The 23527-nt window shown below is 35.2% G+C and overlaps 1 protein-coding gene and 1 long non-coding RNA gene across 4 annotated transcripts in view; one reads left to right on the top strand and one right to left on the bottom strand.

Moving 5' to 3' along the window:
• Positions 1-23527, top strand: part of RIPK2 (receptor interacting serine/threonine kinase 2) — a 37369-nt gene that overhangs the window by 7017 nt on the left and 6825 nt on the right. For all 3 annotated transcript variants that reach the window (XM_050800186.1, XM_050800188.1, XM_050800187.1), the window contains 6 exons: positions 1057-1212; positions 9026-9183; positions 11006-11055; positions 11931-12092; positions 19330-19415; positions 23297-23386. In XM_050800186.1, the coding sequence (XP_050656143.1) occupies positions 1057-1212; positions 9026-9183; positions 11006-11055; positions 11931-12092; positions 19330-19415; positions 23297-23386 (702 nt within the window). The remainder of the gene's footprint in view (positions 1-1056; positions 1213-9025; positions 9184-11005; positions 11056-11930; positions 12093-19329; positions 19416-23296; positions 23387-23527) is intronic.
• Positions 1-23527, bottom strand: part of LOC126960540 (uncharacterized) — a 30102-nt gene that overhangs the window by 387 nt on the left and 6188 nt on the right. Inside the window, exon 5 of the long non-coding RNA XR_007728042.1 lies at positions 1132-1185. This is a non-coding gene — a long non-coding RNA (uncharacterized LOC126960540). The remainder of the gene's footprint in view (positions 1-1131; positions 1186-23527) is intronic.

Below are 23527 nucleotides of genomic sequence, written 5' to 3'. Positions count from 1 at the left end.
CCTGTATTGCATTATTTAGGGTGGGATTTATCTTGACGTGCCCTCCCCCAACCTTACAAAATTCATTGAAAAAACTCAAAGATGTATCATAAACAATCTAAAATATTTTGAACCACTCCCCCTGCCAGATTGATCACTGAACTATAAGCTGACGCATTTGCAGAAAAACTTCTCAAGATCAGTTTTGTACTTTCAGTAGAAGCAGTCTTTTTCATAGCATTTAGAAAAATGTGGCATGGTGCCTGGTGATTCATTGTTGATCTTCCCAAATTGCCTGGTCTTCCGAAGTATGTTCATTCTCCTGGGAAGCTACATTAACTTTTGTGTTCAGAAAACATTTATTTTAAGAAAGCTCAGATGGATGTTGAGTACTATGAAAAATAAAACGTTATGTTTTAAATGTGTCTATACTGTATAGTTTTAGAAACAAAAATGATTGGCCCCTTCCACAAAAACAAATCAAAAGGCTAATTTTATAAGCTGGAATGCAGATAAATTAATTATATGATTAAATGTATGATAAATTAGTGCTTAGTCAATAAATATGGTCATAATTTATAACTGATGCAGTGATTATAATAAAGTCTGATTTTATATTAATAAAATTAAAATAAAAATTTTGAATGAATGGCTTGGTATTTACTAGAAATAAATTGTGTGTAATTTTGTGTGTATTTGTGTGCGTTCAAATTACTTGATTAAGACATAGAATGGAGAGGTGGATGTGGGTGTAAGTATATGACTTTGGCTATGTATAGACACAAAATAACTGAGATCTGTGTCAGTTGAAGAAAGACCCAAAACCATGTAGTTGCATGACCAACATAAACTAAAAGGAAGTATTCGTGCTATAAAGTTATAACTTTCTCTAGAAAGTGAGGAAAGTAAGACACGTAAATGTTAAACCCTATCAAATTGACGCTATTTTATAAAAATGTGCATATGTTTTAACCTTAGTTTATACTGTATTTCCTCATGGAATATTTAACTTCTAAGTGTGAAACGTAGTGAAATTTGGACTAATTTTATTTTGTTTCTTTTCACATATATATGAAGAAAACTGAATATCCTGATGTTGCTTGGCCATTGAGATTTCGCATTCTGCATGAAATTGCCCTTGGTGTAAATTACCTGCACAATATGACTCCTCCTTTACTTCATCATGACTTGAAGACTCAGAATATCCTATTGGACAATGAATTTCATGTTAAGGTAATTACTTTTTTAAAAAGTTTATCTGTTTCCTTGTCCTTATAGTTTTAAAAATACTTTTTAGTTATTTCTTCGACCTAGACTGTTTCATATCTCTCCTTAGAGTTAGGGACCAATGAATAGTAATTTCCGTAGCCCTTAATTTCTATCTTCTATTCTCCTTCTTACTACTGCAGTTAGGAAGCTATTCCTAGACAGAGATAGAATTACGATATAAAATACAAAGCCATTATGTTTCTTCATTGAATTGTCAAGATCACCTTTTTTGTTTTATTTTTTATTTTAAAATTATTATATGTTTATAGGAAGATGCAAAGGTAATAAAGAGGTTTCATGTATCCGTCACCTGGTTTCCCACATTGTTATGTCAAACATAATTATAGTATAATTTTAAGACCAGGAATTTGACATTAGTACAATGCATGTACATAGTACCATTACTTTATCACGTGTATAGATTTGTGTAACCACAACAATCAAGGTACAGCACTTCTCATAACATCACCACAAAGATACCACTCATGCTACCTCACCCACTTCCTCTCTACCACAATCTGTACCTCTAACAACCACTAATCTGCTTTCCATCTCTTTAATTTTGTCATTTTGAAAATGCTATATAAGTGGAATCATATAGTATGTGATATTTTGAGATTGGATCTGTCCACATCACATAATGCTCTTGAGATCCATCTAAGTTGTGCTTGTAACAATAGTTGTTTTTTATTGATAAATAGTATTCCACAGTATAAATGTACCACAGTTAACCATTCAGGAATATTTTGGTTCTTTCCAGTTTGGGGTAATTATTTACAGAGCTGCTGTGAACAAAGCTATACAGGTTTATGAGTGAACATAAGTCTTCATTACTCTGTGATAAATGCCCCAAGAATACAAATGCTGGGTCATATGGTAAGGGTGTGTTTAGTTTTTTTTGTTTTTTTGTTTTTTTTGATACAGAGTCTCGCTCTGTCGCCCAGGCTGGAGTGCAGTGGCCGGATCTCAGTTCACTGCCAGCTCCGCCTTCCAGGTTTATGCCATTCTCCTGCCTCAGCCTCTCGAGTAGCTGGGACTACAGGCGCCCACCACCACGCCTGGCTAGTTTTTTGTATTTTTTTAGTAGAGACAGGGTTTCACAGTGTTAGCCCAGATCGTCTCAATCTCCTGACCTCGTGATCCACCCGTCTTGGCCTCCCAAAGTGCTGGGATTGCAGCCTTGAGCCACTGAGCCCAGTCGGTGTGTTTAGTTTTTAAAGAAAGTATCCAACTATTTTCCAGAGTGGCTGTACCATTTTACATTCCACCAGCAATGTGTGAGAGATCCAGCTATTCCGCATCCCTACCAGCATTTGTTATTGTTTTCTATTTAGCTGTTCTAATAGATGCATAGTGATATCTCATCTTGTATTAATTTGCATTTTCCTAACTGCTAATGATATTGAACACCTTTTTATATGCTAATTTGCCACCCATACGTGGCTTTCAGTGAAATGTCTCTTGATGTCTTAAACTCATTTTCTAAAGGGAGTCCTTGGTTTTCTTACTGTTGAGTTTTGAGAGTTCTGTATAATGTTACAGTGGTAGTTCATCAGATATGTAGTTTGCAAATATTTTCTCCCAGTTATAGTTTATCTTTTCATCGTTTTAACAGGGACTTTCACAAAGCAAAAATTTTAATTTTGATGAAGTTCATTTTTTTTTCTTTTATGGATCATGCTTTTGCTGTCATCTCCAAGCACTTTTCACCAAGTTCTACTTACTGAAGATTTTCTTTTTTGTTATCTTCTATACGTTTTATAGTTTTATGTTACATATGTAATCTGTGATCCACCTTGAATTCATTTTTGTGTAAGATGCAGGACTTAAGTGCTGAAGACACTGGCTATTGTGATTTCACAGCTATTCTATATCTGTCTGAATATAAATAAAAAGTAGTTTTTGAGTATTAATACTAAATGTAACTCACCATATTTTTATATATCATTTTGCTATACTTCTTTTAATAACATGTAATCAGAAAATTATTGTAAATATAAAAAACGTTCAAAGACATCAGTAATAGAGAAGTTGAAACAACAGGGAAATTAAAACAAGAAATGTGAGAAAAAATGAGTGGGAAAAAGTTTTATTGAAGACACTCCTCTCCCTAGAAGAAAGTGGTAGGGGAAGAGAGAGAGAAGCAAGCTGCTGCCTCAGTATTGCTAAGAAAAAAAGAGACTCATCTATTGCATCAATTATAGAACCATCAAGTAGAAGTACCTTAATGGACACCTAGTTCTCTGAGCCCTCACTGCAACAATCCCTGTCTCCCAAAACAGTTATCCTGTAACGGGAGTCTTAACATCCTAATTGAATAATTGTGACATTTTCTTAAATGATCAACCAAAATTCCTTCCTAGAGTGCTTCCACCCATTGATCCTACTTCAACTTTTTGTGATAAACAGAATAAATCCAATTTAGTTACTTCAACAGGACAGCCCTTTCAATATTTGAAGATAGCTATGAACTGTCTCCCAACCCCTCACATAAAAGTGCATTTTATCCATCTCCCTGATAAATAACCTTAGTTCCTTCAGTTTGTTTTCTTATTACATGGATTTTAATCCTTGGTGCTGTGTAGATGCATCTGTTTGTTTAAATCTCTCTCAAATGTTGATCGTCAGCACTGAACACAATACTATTTTTGATATGGTTTGATGAATGTAGAATTTAGTGAAAGTGTCATTTCCTTGGCCCTAAATACTTAATAGTTCCTTAATAATTCATCAGCTTTCCAGGGGTAGTCATATCACATGGTTCAAATTGGGCTTAGTGTCAACAAAAAACCCATAGAGGTTCTTTTTCCCACATACTGTTGCTTAAGCCACCTCTTCTTATCATGTACTTTACAGAATACTTTCTAGATATGATCTAATTTTATCTTGTTAAATTGGAGCAATTGCTTCAGTCTCTTAAGACCTTTACAAATGTTATTTCTGTAATCCAAAGATTTTACGTTTCTCTCCAAGTTTTGTGTGATGCTCAAATTTAATTAGCTATTTTTTTGTATCTTTAAATCATGATTAAATATGAACCAGTACAGAGCTCGAATCAGAGCTATATCACATGGCCATAAGAACTTTCATCTGGGTCAATATCTGTCCTTTTGTTAATCCATGCTTTTGGAGAAGACTCATTCAGTTTGCCTGGAATACTCCTGAAAGTGCTATTATACAGCCCATATTTCTTGGTTCTGTCCTTAAAAATTTTATGAAAGTCTTTGCTTAACTGCTTTTCTTAGCTCTTATCATGACTTACTCAGTCATCTTCTCCATCCTCATTTTCAGAGTGGCTTTCTCTCACCACCCGCCTAGTTCCTCTCTATTCTTTTACTTTGATTTATGCTTTCTCCATTATATTTTGCACCATCTGACATAATATTTTTTATAAATATATTTATTGACCATCTCCCCCAGTTAGAATGTATGCTCCATGAAGACAGAAATTTAGTCTACTTCATTACCTGCCACATAGCCAGCACATGCCATAAAGAAATATTCAATAATTATTTGCTGAATGAACAAATGTGCAAATTCCTGATCTTCTGTATTTACCAGATAGGCCTACCAACTTGGAAGTCTAATATGTTTAAGTGCATTAAAATATTTTATAATATACAAACCATTTATACATTTACTCTTTGACAGTATTACTACTGTCAAGAAAGGAAACCAGGCCAGGAGCGGTGGCTCATGCCTGTAGTCCCAGTACTTTGGGAGGCCGAGGTGGGCGGATCACGAGGTCAGGAGATCGAGACTATCCTGGCTAACACGGTGAAACCCCATCTCTACTAAAACATACAAAAAGAATTAGTCGGGTGTGGTGGCGGGTGCCTGTAGTCCCAGCTACTCAGGAGGCTGAGGCAGGAGAATAGCATGAACCCGGGAGGCAGAGCTTGCAGTAAGCAGATATCACGCCACTGCACTCCAGCCTAGGCGACAGAGCGAGACTCCATCTCAAAAAAAAAAAAGAAACCAAATTGGTTATTCCTTTACTTAATGAATGTTTATGAAGCAACTACTATGTGCTGGGCATTGTGCCAAGCACTTGGGCTGTATTACCCAAGATCAGAAATTGACTACTGTTCTGATATAATTTGTTTTTTGAGAATTTTTGCTGGCCCTTTCATTTTCTATATACTTATAAAATACCCCTTTTTGTAAACTTTTTGAAATTTTTAAGCCAGGTGCTATGGTTTGAATGTGCCCCCCTCCAAAATTCATACGTTGCCAATGTGATAGTGAAGAGGTAAGGCCTTTGAGGGGTAATTAGGCCATGAGGGAGGGCTTTTCCATCCCTCCTGAGATTAAAAAAAAAAAAAGCTTCATGCAGCTTTCAGGTAGCTTGCCTTTCTGCCTTCTGCCATTTGAGGAGGCCACAAGCAGGTGCCCACCAGACCAAATGTCAGTGGCTGGATCTTGAATCTCCCAGCCTCCAGAACTGTGAGAACAAATTTATCTTCTTTATAAATCACCCAGTCTGTGGTATTCTGTTATAGCAGCACAAAAGGACTAAGACAGAAATTGGTACAATAAAAGTAAGGAGTTTCTATAACAACCATCTAAAAATGTGGAGGTAGCTTTGGAACTGCATAATGACATATAGGCTGAAATCATTTTTGAAATGGATGCCAGAGAAAGCCTAGATTGCCATGAAGGGAGCATTAAGGGCAGTTCTATTGAGGGCTTTGAAGTGAAGAGAAGGGGTGTAGAGAAACCTTCATTCTTTTAGAGATTACTTGAGTGGTCATGAAGAGAATCTTGCTGGACATATGGACAGTAAAGACTATTCTGACAAACAGTCTCAGATGGAAAGGAAGAACATGGTATTAGAAACTGGAAGACAGGTCATCCTTGTGGTAAAGTGGCTAAGAACTTACCTGAACGATGTCTGTGTCCTGGGACTTTGTGGAAGACAGAACTTAACATTGAACTAAGATATTTGGCAGAAGAAATTTCTAAGCAACAAAGTGTTCAGAATGCTGGGTGGCATCTGTTAACTGCTTATAGTAAAATGCAAGAAGTAGAAATGACTTAAAGGTGAAATTTATAATCAAATGGGAATTAGAATGTAAAGATTTGGAAAATTCTCAGACTGACCATGTAAAGAATAAAAAATTCTTTTTAGGAGAGAAAAACAAGAGTGTGGCAAAGTAACTGGTTGATAAAGAAATTAGCATGGATAGAGGGAAGATAGGTGCTATTCATCAAGACAATGGGAGAATGACCCCAGACGCATTTCAGAGATATTCAAGGCTGGCCAGAGTGTGTGTTCCTTGGTTATTCCAGTTGTGGTTCACATAGATCCAGATGTGGCTCATGTCACTGCTCCAGAGGGCAGTATGCCTTGGTGACAACCATGTGGTGCTAATTCTGTAGGCATGCAAAGTGCAAAAGCTGTGGAGGCATGGCTTTCTCCACCTAGATTTTAAAGAGTGCCTCAGAAAAGCTCAGGGCCCAGGCAGAGATCTGCTTCAGGGTGGATCCTTCACAGACTCCCCACTATAAGGCAGTGCTTAGTGGAGCTATGGTAACAGGGCTACCCCTAGAACCTCAGACCTGTAGAGCCACTGGTGTGCAGCACCAGCCTGGGAAAACCAAAGCATGTGACTTGAATATGTAAGAAATGAAGCGTGGACTATATCTAGCAAAGCCATAGGGGCAGGGCTGCCCAAGGCCTTGGGGTTCAACCTCACCCCAGTGTGTCCAGACAGTAGTACATGGAGTCAAAGAAAATTATCCTCAAGCCTTAAGATTCAGTGTTGTTTGGTCTGTTGTGTTTTAGACTGACTTGGGACCTGTTACTCCCTTTTTCTTTCCTGTTTCTTCCTTCTGGAATGGGAACAGCTATTCTATGCTTGCCCTACCATTTTATTTTGTAAGCACATAACTTACTTGATTTCACAGGCTCACAGCTAGAAAGGAATTTGCCTCAGGATGAATTTCACCTTGAATCTCACCCATATGATGTTTAGAAGAGACTTTGGACTTAGGCTTTGAAGTTGATACTAGAACAAATTGAGACTTTTGGGGGCTATTGGGCTGGAACGAATGTATTTTGTATATAAGAAGGACATGAATTTTAGGGGGGCCACAGGCAGAATGCTGTGATTTGAATGTGTCCCCTCTAAACTTCAGATGTTGGCAATGTGATACTATTAACAGATGGGACCTTTAAGAGGTGATTAAGCTGTTAGGGCTTCTCCTTTATAAATGAGATTAAGGCCCTTAAAAAAGAGAGACTTCATGCAGTGTTGGAGGACTGAAACACCAGAGTTTAAGGATAGGCTCCTACAAATATAGCAGACTTATTCTTAGGTTCCTAGGTTGCATACTTTAGAATACTCCATATATTTCTATAGGTTGCAAATGTTGATTTGCAAAGTCAACATTTTTTCCCCTTTTTAAAAAATCAGACTGGCATTCACTTTTCTGATATCCTATAATACCTCTCCATTTTGTCCCACAAAGAACACTAATAGCACTGAGGAGGTATTTGCAAATTATCTGAATAATTTGAAATATATAGTTGTATAACTTTTCAACTTCCTTAGACTTCATTTTCTTCATCTCAGACCAGAAACTATTCTTGATAGAGAAAACAAAAGCAAAGTAATAATGACCTCTACTTTCTTTTTCATCCATCAATAGCGTATACTTGGTCCTTTTCTGTGAATTCAGTTTTTTAAATCTTGATTATTTTTATTTTTTTTCTTAAATTTACTCTTTTATTGTAGCAAATGAATGGAAGATTCATTTATTCTACCCCTCCTTTTTGGGGATGGAGGCCATAATTTTTTTTTGTCTCAAATTCATCTAAATGCTAATAAAATTATGTATTTTGTTAAAATCAGTAAAAAATATAGGAAGTAAACAATGGAAACAAATGATGTGCTGCATGGAGCCCATTTCACTCTGCTGAATTCTAAAGTATGCAGTAAAATGTTCTAAGGAATTTAAATGTCTTTAAGGATTTCCCATACTCCCTTGTCAATTAAATATTATTTCTGTTCTTACATTTTGTCTTACATTTTTAAAAAATAAAGTAAAAAATAAGGAAGCTTTTAAATAGTTATAAGATACTGTATAATATGTGCACAAGATTTACAATTGAAGCAAAACTGTACAGGACATATCAAAGGCACAGAATATTGTCACTGATAATTCTTTAGACACCTATTGTATTGGACATAAATATGCTTTATATGCAATTATACTGTTTCTATGAAATACTTCATTTAGTGATCAGCATAAAATTGTATAATAATTACCTTTACAATTTTGAGATTTTGCTTATTTCGTAATTTAAGAATGCTACCTTTAGGGCATTATGAATACAACTGTATAAACCAGAATTGTAAACAATGACCAGTGACAATTGCATGAGATGTGAGTAGAATTGGCAGCTCTGTGAGATGTAGAAAGCACATGGTACCAAGCTATATGTCATGACAAGGTGTGCAAGGTACACACTCATTGAGAATAACAGACAAAAAATGTCTTTAATTTTCAAAAATTAGTTTCTCTTTTGAAATTTGTAATGTTATATTAAACTTTAAGTCAGTATGTATTGCTTCTAGAGTTATTTGGCTCAGCACTATGGAATTTAATTTTGTAAAAAGTTGGTGGAATATATAGAAATAAAATATTAAAATATATTACATTTTCTCTGGTTTGATATCTAAATACAGTGAATATACACAAAGATAGTTGACTTTGGGACTTTTTAAAGAGGAAATTTCTTAATTCAATTATTTGCTCTTTTCCCTTACAGATTGCAGATTTTGGTTTATCAAAATGGCGCATGATGTCCCTCTCACAATCACGAAGTAGCAAATCTGCACCAGAAGGAGGGACAATTATCTATATGCCACCTGAAAACTATGAACCTGGACAAAAATCAAGGGCCAGTATCAAGCATGATATATATAGGTATAATAAGGATTGCTTTTTCTCAGAGTTAACTTTGTCTCAGACACAAAATTAGTCAACCAGAATTTTGAAGCTACATTTTAAACTGTGATTTTTATTCTTCTCTCATAATTGTGGTGAAAATAAACTTGAGGCCATGGTGATTAATATTTTTCAAAGTAAAGAAATTTAATGATTTGCTTTAAGAAACTTTTACATCCTTTAAGAAATTTTAAAGCATCTTTTCTTATCCTATCAATTTATAATATAATAGTTAAGGATTTTTATCATATGTGACTTGGAAATGCAGAGGGAAACAGTAGTTCCTAACATTTTAGCTTTAAGTTTCTCAACCTGTTCAACCTTTCAGCTTTTGATATCTATACGTCTTTTTAGATAAATAGACCAACTCTTAATCATACTGGGGATGTTTCTATTTAAAGAATCCCTAATATTTGTATATGTGTGAATTTTTTATACAACAAATCAATGGATTTGATCGTATTTTCATATTTCCGATGCATATTACTTATAGTCTCATAATGCAGTAATAAGCATAACACATTGTTCTTGACACTGGTTATTTAACCAGAATAAAAGGAAGATGATTATTTACATAGGTTTAAGAGATGGGGACATTCACCTCATGTGTAAGTTACTCTTATCTCTTTTAATATACTAATGAATGCAAAAGCACACTCTCTAAATTTGCTGTGAACACATTTTATAGTCCTTTAAATGGCTTTTTACCATCTTTAATAAATAACCTGTTAATGAATCATTTTAGGAACAAATGCCATATCTCTACCAGAAAACTATATATTAAATTAAATTGCATATTCCTTTTCTTCAAAAGCATTTTAATTTTTGTTATTTCTCATTAAATCCAAAGCCAGCCAATCCATTTTAGTGGCTGCACTAAAACAATTCATATAGTGTCTTTTACATTCACATTGTATGAATATAAAAAATTGCCCTTTTATATTTTGTTTTCTGATATTTTTAATTTATTTTGAATGATGTACTGAGGGGAGGGGAAATGTATTTATAGCTTCCTAAGGTAAAGATCATGTTCTACTCAACAATTCTTGAAAACTGGTTTGATTCTATAAAAATGGGCCAATTTAAATCTATCAGTCATTCATTTTGTGAATTTTCTCTTTATGTTCAATTTCAATATTCTCTGTCGGGGAAATATGAGGAAATATTATTCCTTTATTTGGGTAGGAATTCCCTCTGTACTCCTCGCTCTCCCTGTAACAAAAGGTGTTGGTAGTAATAAATTCTATGTGTCCATTTTGAATGCATGGTTAATGTTGGGGTATGGCAAAATTCTTATATCCTATTTAACCATTTATTCTAATTATAAACTCTATGCAGCTTAACCCTGTAATTGACATCTGAAGTTAAACTGTAGGCAGGATATTTCTACTACCAAAGAAGATAGTGCTGAGAGCAGAAAAAAGGCAGTAGAATAGAGCTCCATGAGACAATTTTTTTCTTGCTCTTTGTTCTTTGTGAAAAGTAATATCATTTAATTAAAGGGCATAGCTTATCTGAGTGTTCAAGAATTAATCCTAGTATTAAATCATCCACAAAAAGTTAATCTTGCATGTAACGTTAAGCTTTTATTACAGTAATTTCCTAATTTTTTAACTTAAAATTGATTTTCTTTCAAAACTAGATGAGCATTTGTCATCTTCATTGTATACAGTAATTCTTTGCTGCCTTATCACTTTCAAAAATGGTATCTTCACAGTCAGCTTTTAAAAGTAGTGCTATTTTAGTTTATTAGATAGAGTTCATTTAAAATATATAACATGTATGTTCTTATGTTAAACAGCTATGCAGTTATCACATGGGAAGTGTTATCCAGAAAACAGCCTTTTGAAGGTAAGTATGTTTTGACTTTTTTATGCTCAATAACATCATGTTAGTAGGTCACTCTCAGAACTATCTAAAAATCATGTTATTTTAAATCTGCTTATTCATTTTGTGGAAAACACACTAAAACGACAATTTATCAATTGTGAATGCATCACATACTGCAAAATATACTGGGTTAAGGATCCAGTTGTGAATCTGCTATATACTGGAAAATGTACTGGATTAAGGATCAGAAAAACCCAGATTTTAATTCTTGTTCTGACAGTAATTAACTCTGTGATCAAGTCACAAAATCTCTTCAGTCCTCATTTTTGTCACTTGCATAGTAAAAATTTTAAATTACTATTTCCAAGTTCTAGTCTAGCTGTAAAATTATTTATATGATAATTTAATTACTATTCCCTCTATAAAGACTAGCAAATATTGAAGATTAATCTGTCCTTTTTATTCCCTGAAAATATTGTTTATTTCTTTATTCTGAGGTTTGTGTAGGTCAGCTTGTGTGTAACAAAAAACAACCTTGGAATCTCCATAGCTTATGAAATAAACATTTATTTCTCATTCACATTAAATATTAGTTGCTGTAGCCCTTCTTAGTTCGGCTAGGTTTTGCTCAGCTCTGCTTTACAAATATTCTGTTTACCAAATCCAATCATATGGCCAAGCCCAGAATTAATGAGGTGAGGATATAAACTCCTTCCATAGGAACAGACAAGTCTGGCAATGGTTTGGGATATATATATTCCTTTTACAGAAAGGGGGATAAGACATTATTCCTAAAATTTTAATATTCACTTATTTTCTTTTAGTTAGTTTTAGATGTAAGTAATATGCTGAATCGTAATATATTTCTAATGAATGCAATCTATTTGTTTTGACAGATGTCACCAATCCTTTGCAGATAATGTATAGTGTGTCACAAGGACATCGACCTGTTATTAATGAAGAAAGTTTGCCATATGATATACCTCACCGAGCACATATGATCTCTCTAATAGAAAGTGGATGGGCACAAAATCCAGATGAAAGACCATCTTTCTTAAGTGAGTATATAGTTTTAACATGGACTCTTTGAATTACAGAATTAGTTAATATACTGTGAATAAAATATTCCTTGAAAAATTGTGCAAATTAGATGACTAGCTAGAAGTTGTTTAAATTATTTTCCGACTTATCATAGCATTTATATATGAGTAACTCCTTCTAGAGCAGAACTGAGAATTCCTAACAAAAAAGAGAAATTGTGTGATAGGAGTAACAATTTCCTTCATATATTTAACAAATATGTCTTGAACCCCTACCATGCGCTGTGTATATACTGGAGTAAGCCCTGGGAACAGAGTAGTAAAGAAGACAAACTTTCTGTAGCTAGTTCACATTCTAGTTGAGAAGGCAGAGTGAAAACAAATAAATAAGCAAGACACAGATTGTGACAGTCTTATTAGGAAATAAGCAAGGTAATAGACTAATTAAGGGAGGGAAACAAAGGCCTTTTTCTAGGAGCGAGCATTTGAGCTGAGATTTGAAGCTTGAAAAAGAGCCAGTCATTCAAATGCTGAAGAAAAAGTATTCAGCCAAACAAAACAGCAAGCATAAAGGCTCTGAGCCTAGAAGAGAAAAAGTTTTATATTCTCAAGAAACAGTGAGAAGGCCTGTGTAGCTAGAATATAGTAGGCAAGGAAAGGAATTAGATGATATTGGAGAGGTAAGAGAGAGGCTATTGGCCATCATTAAAAGGTTAGATTTTTATTCCAAGTGGAATGGAAAGCCATTAAAGTATGTTTTGCAGGGAAGTGACATGATCTGATAAGAAGTATAGGTGAAATTCTTACTGCTCTGTGGAAAGTTGATTGGAGAAAGGCAAAAGTAGAAGCAAAGAGGCTAGGAAAGAAACTTTCAGGAATTTTCTAATTGAGGTGGAAATTCTGAAGATAGAAGAGTTACAGAATTAAGATAGTATTTCAGAGGTAGAATGGATCAGACATCCAAATGTAAATGTAGGAGAAAATCTTCATGACCTAGGGTTAGGCAGAATCTTTAAATATGACATCAAAAATAAATAGGATTCATTAAAAAATTTATAATCAGACTTTGAAAACATTGGAAACTTTTACACTTCAAAAGGTCCTATTGAGAAAAGAGACAGCCAGGCGTTTAGTGTCCACGACTTTAGTCCCAGTTACTTAGGAGGCTGAGGCAGGAGGATCACTTGAGCCCAGGAGTTTGAGGATGTATCATAATAGTGCACTGTGATCGTGCCTGTGAAAAGCTACTGCACTCCAACCTGGGCAACATAGCAAGACCTCATTTCCAAAAAGGAAAAAAAAAGCAGAACCACAGACTGGGAGAACATATTTGCATAACATGTATCTGCTAAAGGGCTTGATTCTGGAATATATAAAAAACCCTGACAAGTCAATAATAGGACAGATAGCCCTATTTTAAAATGAGTAAAAGATCTGAATTTCACCAAGGGAGATATACAAATAGCTAAAAAGCACATAAAATGATGCTTAATATTATTAGTCATTTGGAAATGCAAATTAAAACTGCAATGAGTTACCACTTTATACCCACAAAAATAGCTATAATTAAAGACAGAAAATAACAAGTGTTGACAGTGATGTGGCAAAACCAAAATCCTTATACATTGTTAGTGGGAATATAAAATGATACTGCCTCTTTGGAAAACAGTTTGGCAGTTTCTTAAAAATGAAAGATAAATTTACCATACAACCAAGCAATCCACTAACAGGTAACCCAAGATAAATGAAAACATGTGTTCACACAGAGACTTGTATGTGATTAGTGATAGGAGCATTGTTTATAACAGCCAGCAAGTAGAAACAGTCATAATTACTGTTGCTACTACTACAACAATACATGAATCTGTTGTTCCAGGAAGAGTCCAGGATCCTAATATAAAATTGAACATCACTAACATATTGGTAGTCTGGACTGGTTCATCTAAGAAGGTAATGTAGATAGCAAAGAGGGACCCATAGCAGAGCTCTGAGGCATTCCAGCACTTAGAAATGGAGAAGAGGAAGAAGAAAAAGAGACTGAGGAAGAGAGGACAGTAGAGAGTATAGTCTTTGTGTCTTGGAAGTCAAGGAGGGGTATAGTCAGACATGTCTAATCTGCCAGGAGGCCAAATGAGACAAGCAGGATTTTCCAACATTGTCATCACCAGTAATCCAAACAAATGGAGTTTTAATAGAGATATGAAAACAGAAGACTGATGTACATTTTAAAAAAAAAGAAAGAAGTGAAGCCAAATATGGACAATTCCAGCAAGATGCTTGGCTCTGAACAGAAGCAGAAAAAAATGAGGTGATAGCTAAAGGATGATATGGGGTCAAAATTTTTTCCTATGGCCAGGCACAGTGGCCCATGCCTGTAATCCCAGCACTTTGGGAGACCAAGGCAGAGGGATTACTTGAGTTCTGGAGTTCGAGACCAGCCTAAGCAGCACAGCAAGACCTTGTCTCAACTAAAAAAAATTAAAAAATTAGCCAGACATGGTGCATTGCCTGTAATCCCAGCTACTTGGGAGACTGAGGCAGGAGGATTGCTTGAGTCCAAAATGTTGAGGCTGCAGTGAGCTATGATCGTGCCACTACACTTGCACTCCAGCCTAGGTGACAAAGCAAAATGCTGTTTCTTTAAAAAAAAAACAAAAAATCCTGGAGAAAGGTAAGAAACAGTAATAGAATATGTGTTTGATGGTCAAATGATCCAGTAGAGAGTCAGAGATTGTCAGTGCAAGAGCTGAGAGAGAGTATCAGAAACAGAATGCTGGAGAGGTAGAGGAAATGGTATTCAGAATGCAAATGATACTGTTTACATTTGTATGAGTATATGGACACTTTTTTCTACTGTAAGAGAAATGAGGTTGGAAAGATGGATACAAGTACAATAAGTTTGTAGATCTGGTTGTAGGACCCTGAAGGAATTCCCTCTCATGGCTTCTATTTTCTCAGTGTAGTGTGAGAGCAGATGATCAGCTAGCTCAAAGGAAAGATGGAGGATGGGATGTAAGAGGTTGAAAAGGGGAAGATAAAATACAATGGTCTTACCCCTGCTTTCCCTTTCTAAGTTCAGAATATATTAAGAAAAAGATGAGGAAGAAAGACAGATGGTGGTCAAAATATCAGTTTCATTACTGATAAAGCTAATTGGAGAATGTACCTTTAGATCTGCAGCCAAATGGGCTTAGTAGCATTTTACCCCTACAGTTGATAGCTTTACCAGCCCACCACAGGCCTCACCCTGCTTCTACATAGGGAAGCAGAAAATGTATGCATTCTTTAGGCAAGCTGACTTTTAAAAGAAGGAGAAAACTGCAAAGGAACCAGATAAGCATGCTGAGTTTTTCTCCAAGATTAACAAATGAGGTAAGTCTGAGGGGCAGAAAGAAGATGGAAGAATTCCTCCTATACTTCTCCTTCCTGAGGATTGAACTGGAAATGTCATCTTCCTGTTGGAAACATGAAGAAAAGGACTTAAGCGTCTCCTCCAGCAGTACAAGATAATCATGTAAGACAGCAATTCTCAAACTTTTAGATCTCAATACTCTTCAAAATCATTGAGGACCTCAAAGAGCTTTTGTATATGTGGGTCATATCTATTAGCATTTACTGTATTAGAAATTAAAACCAAGGAATTTTAAAATGTAGGAATATACAACACGTTCCATTGTCTGTTGAAGCAGTGTTCTTATCACACCTTACTTATGGGCCTCTGGATAAATGTACTATATACTCGTTTGGGGATGACAGTAAACAGGGAAAATAATGTCTTAGTACTAGTTACTTTGAATATAGTTTTGACTTCATGAACCCTCAGAACCACCCCCCGACCCCCAGGGGTCCCTAGGCCACACTTTAAGAACCACTTATCTATGAGAACAGTAGATGTATTTGGGAAGCAAAATAGGATTGCTGAGAAGTAGTATTTAGTGTTTAGTTTGGGCCGTTAATCTAGAGAAACTAGTGACCCCACTTCTGGTCAAAATGGAGTAACAGGGGCCAATTTGCCCTCCTGCCTGAAACAACCAAAAAACCTAGACAAAATATGTGAAAGAGTGGTTTTTAAGACACTAAATATCAGGAAACAAAGAACAGCAATCTCTGATGGACGGGAAACAAATGAAGTCAGCCTTCCGATTGCCCAGCTTCCTGCCTTGAGAGTTTCTAGATGCAGCATGGGGAGAGGAAACTGAGGTGGAACCCAGCTGACACTCAGGGTCTAGGAGACAGGGATGACAGTGTGGGTAGACCAAGGCAGATAGACTTCATAGGACATCGCACCGGAAGGGAAAAGGTACACAGAGGAAGAGCCCCAGAGATTTGCAGAGGGTTCCTCTCAAGTATTCAGTGGAGCACTGATCAGTACAGCGTGGATAAGTCAGTAAGCCAAAAGCCAAAATCTTCAATGAGCATAGGAGAAAAGCAGAAGTTTGCAGAGAAGTGTTGCCCAATGGCATGAACTTTAGAGGATCTAGAATTTTCACAGAAAGAAGAAATTACTATTTGGAAATGGCAAAGAGAGGACAACAGAGATATGTACCCTTCCTCATAGCTCTGGAAAGAAAGAAAGATAAAATATGAACCCATTACCTTAGCAAATTTTGATTTGTAAATACAATACTGATGAACAATGGATATAAGTATTGAATGAAAAATACAATGCATTGCTTTTTTTAGTAATGAGAACTCAGTTTATTTTTAGACTGTCTAACTAATATTGCCTATAAACATATCCAGCCTTATATCTGACAGTACGGTGTGAGTGTGTGTGTGTGTGTGTGTGTGTGTGTGTGTGTATTTAATTTATCACATTTCTTACAAAGTACTGTTGTCTGCCTTAGACATTTTTCATTTATAGCCTTTGGGATGCTACTGGTTTTGTTGTTATTGTTAGGTTTTGGACTTTGTTTTTAAATGGAAGCACAACTTTTTTTTCCTAGGATGACAGCTTCCTATTTTCAGTGGGAAGGTACCGTCATTGATTTATAAACACACTACTGCCCTATACAGCCCGTCAGTTTTATTTTAAGGCTCTGGTGTATATTGGAATGGTGAAAAGCAAGTTCTGGGAACCTGAAAGGGAAAGGAAGAATAAAAAATCAATAATAGGGAAAGTTTAAGTGTATTCAATAAAGAAATTCTGTCAATACGACCAAATGGAAGAACAAGAAATTACAAAGGGATTTCTAGATACCAGAGTAAGCACAAGATGCCTACTTTTGGATAAACCTACTGAAAAGAAATGAAAAGTTCACAATGAAAGAAATTTTGGTAAAAAAATAAAGGAAGCTTGAAAAACTAAAAGCAAGCTATATTTTTCCTTTTTTAAAAAAAATATAGGTTAACTGAATTAAGGAAAGGAGGAAGATCAGTAAACCTTTGTTGAAAAAGTGACTAGAGAATATACATTCTGAAAATGGATTTAACTGTTCAATTAATGTACATATTAAATGGCAAAGTAACACAGTAGCAGAGAGGAATCATAAATATTCTGTTTTTCAAAAGCCTATCAAAGTATAGTTTACTTACCTTAAAATTTATCTATTCTAAGTATACATTCATTGACTTTTTAGTATTAATAATTTTAGTTTGCAGCCATTACTATAATCCAATTTTAAAGTATTTCCATCAACCCCCACAAAATCCCTCATAACTATTTACAGTCACTGCCTGTTCTCATCACTAACCCTACGTAACCAGTAATCTATTCTCTGTCTTTCTAGATTTGCTTTTTCTGGATATTTCATATAAATGGAATGATAACAATGTGTGGTCCTTTTGCATCTGGCTCTTTTCACACTTAGCATAATGTTTTTCAAGTTCATCCAGGTTTCAGCATGAATCATAGTTCGGTAATTTATTGTTGAATAATACTTCATCGTATGGATGTATCACATTTTGTTGATCCATTAGCCAGTTGATGAACATTTTGATTGTTTCTACTTGTGGCCTATGTGAATAATGTTGCTATGACTGTTCACATAAAAGTCTGTGAACATATGTTTTCATTTCTCTTGGTTAATTATCTGTGAGTAGAATTGCTGGGCTACATGATAAATTTATCTTTAATTTTTAAGAAACTGCCAAACTGTTTTCCAGAGTAGCTACTTTATTCCCACCAGCAATGTGGGATTTTCTCCACATCACTGTCAACACTTCTTACTTTCTTTTTAATTATATTTTAGTGAGTATGGAGTGATGTCTCATTGCAGTTTTAAAGTGCCTTTTCTTATGATGTTAAGCATCTTTTCATGTGCTTCTTGAAGACATTTGTATATCTCCTTTAGTGAAATTCAAATCTTTTACTTGTTTTTTAATTTTGCTATTTTTCCTATTATTGTCATGGGTCTGTATTTATTGTAGATACAAACCCTTTAGCAGATACATGATATGGAAATATAGTGTACAAGATTGCAGCTTATCTTTTTATTTTTTCTTAATACTGTCTTGAAGTGCAAAAGTGTTCAAATTTTTTGAAGTCCAGTTTTCAGGTTTTTTGTTTGTTTGTTTGTTTTGTTTTTGAGATGGAGTCTTGCTCTGTTGCCCAGGCTGGAATGCAGTGGTGCAATCTTGGCTCACTGCAAGCTCCGCCTCCCGGGTTCACGCCATTCTTCTGCCCCAGCCTTCTGAGTAGCTGGGACTAGAGGTGCCCGCCACCATGCCCTGCTAATTTATTTTTTTATTTTTTTATTTTTTTGTATTTTTAGTAGAGATGGGGTTTCACTGTGTTAGCCAGGATGGTCTCAATCTCCTGACCTCGTGATCTGCCCACCTCGGCCTCCCAAAGTACCGGCCCAATTTTTAGGTTTTTTTTAACGGATTTCATTTTTGATGTCATATCTAAGAACTCTGCCTAACCCAAGATCATGAGGATTTTCTCCTATGTTTACATTTAGGTGTGGGGTCCATTTCAAGTTAGTTTTTATGCGTAGTGTGATATAAGTATCTAAATTTATGTTTCCAGGTGTATATCCAACTGTTTTAGCATCATTTGTTGAAAAGGCTATCCTATCCTTTCCCCATTGAATTGGCTTAGCACATTTGTCCAAAAACAGTTTTTTTAGGTTCTCAACCCTATTCCATTGTTGCTTATGTCTATCTTTATGTCAGTAATAAAAGCTCATAAAACAGCTGAATGTCATCACTTTGGGAAGAACTGACTTGAGGCCTTGTACGTTAAATGTTAGCATTTCACTTTAATAATTAGAAGCAATCTGAATTCAACCTATATTTTTTTTCTCTTATGTAGAATGTTTAATAGAACTTGAACCAGTTTTGAGAACATTTGAAGAGATAACTTTTCTTGAAGCTGTTATTCAGCTAAAGAAAACAAAGGTAAATTGCCAAATGGAATGCTAGAAATTAGAAATTTAAACAACTATATATTATTCATGGAGTTTTTTAGTTAAGTGTAGTTTTTAATATATATACTTTTCACAGATATAAGCTACAGTTTTGGAGTGAGAAAATTTACCAGAGACTATCAATACTACTTTTCCTTTGTCACCAAAAGCTTTTCTATTTCATTCAAATGGCCACCTTCAGATTTTAAAGACATTTCCAGGACCAGGCGTGGTGACTCACACCTGTAATCCCAGCACTTTGGAAGGCCAAGGCGAGTGAATCACTTGAGCCCAGGAGTTTGAGACCAGCTGGGCCACATAGCAGGACCCTACCTTTATTTAAAATGTAAAAAAAGAAAAAAAAAAAAAAAGACATTTCCAGAACCCTTATATATCAGACGTAAATTTAAAAATGAATAATCACAGCCAGTTGTTTACAATGAATGCACTGAGCCATTAGAGGCATTTGTTTGTTTTTTAATGTACATTTATTTTCCTAAAGTTGTAATGCCTAGAGAATTATAGATGTCTGGGTTCTCGCACTTCTCTTTTAATTTAATGCACATTTTTTTCTGACATTCCTTGCCAAGTTTAACTGTAGAATTTTTATTATATTTGAGACCAAAGTGTGTTTGTTTTTTCATTTTTCCTCTCAAACACTTCATGTTTTATAGACCAAGGTAGCAGTAACAGTTGATATGAATTACCTGGGAGAGCTGTGTTATTTACTCACTCTGATTCTTGTGGGTCGGAACAATTGAAGGGACTATTACTGCAGGGTTGTTTTTTTTTTTTTCAATATTACTCAAAATTGTTTAAAAAGCAAAGCAACCACGGTTCATTAAGGCAAGTGCTAAACTATGCTTACTTTGCCCTAACGAACTGTGGTTTGTTAGGAGATGTGGGTTTCATTAAATTGTAGTTAATATACAATATAAAAACCAGCCGTTAGCCAAACTCGTGGGGTATGAACAAGCAAAATCTACAATTTTTATAACCAAGTGATATTGCTTGCCCCTTGTGGCTTGCTGGATCTAGTGACATAACCCTTGGTTTCAAAGGGAAATGCATAAAGGAAGGAACTAAAGAGGAACTGTGTTTTCGTTCTTTTAATAACTTGTCACTGGCTCCACCACTTCTGAGTAGGTAGTGTTTTCCAGAGGATACCAATTTCTCTATTCCTTAATAGAGTCAAAAATTTTTTTTAGTTTGTAAAGATGGGGTGTCCCTCTGTAACCCAGGCTGGAGTGCCGTGACAGGATCATAGCTCACTGCAACCTCGAAGTGCTGGGCTCAAGCAATCCTCCTACCTCAGCATCTCCAGTAGCTTGAAACTACAGGCATGGGCTACCACACTCAGCTACTTTTTAAGTTGCCATATTTTTTCCACTTAGGATTGTTCTTTAAAAAAAAAAAAAAAAATCTTGTATCGATTCTGTGATACTTATAGGGCAAGAATATCATCTGATTTTTATAGATGAGATAACTAAGGTATAATAGTCTTCCCTTATCCATGGGAGATACATTCCAAGACCCCAGTAAATGCCTGAAACCATGGGTAACACTGAACCCTATGTATACTGTACATACATACCTATGACATAGACATATATACTTTTCCTATACATATATACCTATGATAAGGTTTAATTTATAAGATAGGCACAGTAATACATTAACAATAACTGACAATAAAATAGAACAATTCTAACAATATTCCAGCATCACTATTCTTGCACTTTGGGCCATTAGTACTAAGAGTTGATTAATTAGTAATGAGTTACTTGACCGGCCTAGGCAATGTGGCAAAACCACATCTCTACAAAAAATACAAAAAAAAAAAAAAAAAGCTGGGTGTGGTGGCACATGCCTGTAGTCCTAGCTACTCAGGGCTGAGAAAGGAGGATCACTTGAACCCAGGAGGCAGAGGCTATAGTGAGCTGGCACTCCAGCCAGGGTGACAGAGTGAGACCCTGTCTCAAAAAAAAAAGAGTTCCTTGAGTACAAACACTGTGATCCTGACAGTTGTTCTGATACTGACAGGGTGGTAGCTTATACAGCATGGATATGCTGGACAAAGGGATGATTCACATCCTGGGTGGAATGGAGCTGTAGGGTATGATGTTTCATCATACTACTTAGAACTGAATGTGATTTAAAACTTATGAGTTGTTTATTTCTAGAATTTTACATTTAATATTTCGAAACCACAGTTGAGCAGGGTAATAGAAACTGTGAAAAGTGAAACCAAGATAAGATGGGGACTACCGTATAGGGAAGTTAGTCACTTATGTACACCTCACACAGTAAGCTAATGTCAGGGCCAACAGTGGAACACAAATTAAATAAGATTCTTCATAAAGAAATTTCTGAGCTAGGTGTGATGGTACATGCCTATAGTCCCAGTTACTCTGAAAGCTGAAGCAGGAGGATCGCTTGAGCCCAGGAGTTCCAGTCCAACCTGGGCAACATACCAAGACCCTGTCTCTTAAGAAAACAAATTTCTGAAAGCCAAGATTAGTAGGGAAATTTGTTTTGAGTTTCCTACATTTTTTCAGCTCTTGGAAGCAGCTCCCATAATTTATGTTTTCCTAGGTAATTGGCTTCTATATCTTGAATAATAAACACTGAACAAAAATAGGTTTTTTTCAACTCATTTCTTCTTAGGGACTGATTCACTAGTTCACAAGTAATTTGAATTATCATAACTGATCATTTATGAAAAAGTGTTACTAATTCAAGGATATTGCATTATCAGAAATGTTTTGGCAAATTTTATAAGCACAGAAAAACCTTACATAACAGAGACAAAACCAAAAACTCATTTTAAAGGGTCATATAACAGTATATTTATAGATGTTTTTTGAACTGCTGTGTATAAAGCCCTGTGCTAGGTACATTATATACACAGATGAATAGGAGTAATTTCCTCCTGAAGTTCCTTAGCCATGTAAATGGAGCATGCAGTCATAAATGTGCATAATGGATGGCTGGGTGTGAATTCACCAGTTTCCAAATTCTGAAGAATAGTTGGCATTATGATGGTCTGGGGAAGAAAATGATTGATAGGTTTTTAAATCACTGAATAGTGATGGAAACTAATCCAAGTCTAGCTTATATAGACAGGAATAAATCACTTAATTTTAACACAAAAGAATAGTATTTAAGTAAATCATCTACTCAGCAGCTACCATTTATTGAATGCTTACAAGTAATGTTAGGGCCTTTTTGCATATATTACTTTTCATTTTCCTTACAGTAATCCTTCAAAATAGGTATTTTTATCTCCAGTGTACAGATAAGTAAACTGAGATTAAATCTAATGTCCCACATCAAACAGATGTGGGAATCTAAATCACATCTGATTGGCTCCATGGCCCTGCCATTCCATTATTGACACTCTACCTCCTTTACTTAGTCTAAGCCTCAATCTCTTAACTATAAAATGAAAATAATAATACTTACAGGCACAGTGCCTAAAATGTGGTAAATACTTTATTATAGATAGACATACAATCACACTCCCAAAAATTTATTAAGTACCTAGTTTATACCAGTTATTTCGTATTTATAAGCTCAATCTCTAGAACCATCCTGCATGTAGGTATTATTAGATTTTAAGGATGAAGCTCTGAGACACTGAGAGAAGGTAACCAATTAATATTAGGTAAGATTCAAAGTCTGTGTTTCTAAAGTTATTTCCCTTGTTCTACACTGTCTCTTCCTTCAGTTATATGTTATATTCCCAACTCTTTATATTTTCTTGCCATGTATTTTGCACAAACATATAAAATGTGTTAGATTGTATTTTACTTCTATAATTTCCTAATCACCTCCAGTTAAAGTGTATATGCATTTATGTATTCATTCCAGTTACAGAGTGTTTCAAGTACCACTCACCTATGTGACAAGAAGAAAATGGAATTATCTCTGAACATACCTGTAAATCATGGTCCACAAGAGGTAAAAAAAAAAAAAAAAAAAAAAAAAAAAAGTTACATTAAACTCAAAATGTGAGAAGAATTTGAAAAAATCATTTGGTCTAAGCCGTTCTTTTATAGAAGGAAAACTAAAGCCCAGGTAGCTTTTAGGATTTGTTTGGTA

This window comes from Macaca thibetana, chromosome 8, assembly GCF_024542745.1.
Source record: "Macaca thibetana thibetana isolate TM-01 chromosome 8, ASM2454274v1, whole genome shotgun sequence".
NCBI classification, from domain to species: Eukaryota; Metazoa; Chordata; class Mammalia; order Primates; family Cercopithecidae; genus Macaca; species Macaca thibetana.
Note: the sequence above shows the minus strand (reverse complement) of the source record. Positions and strands in the feature narration are given on the sequence as shown.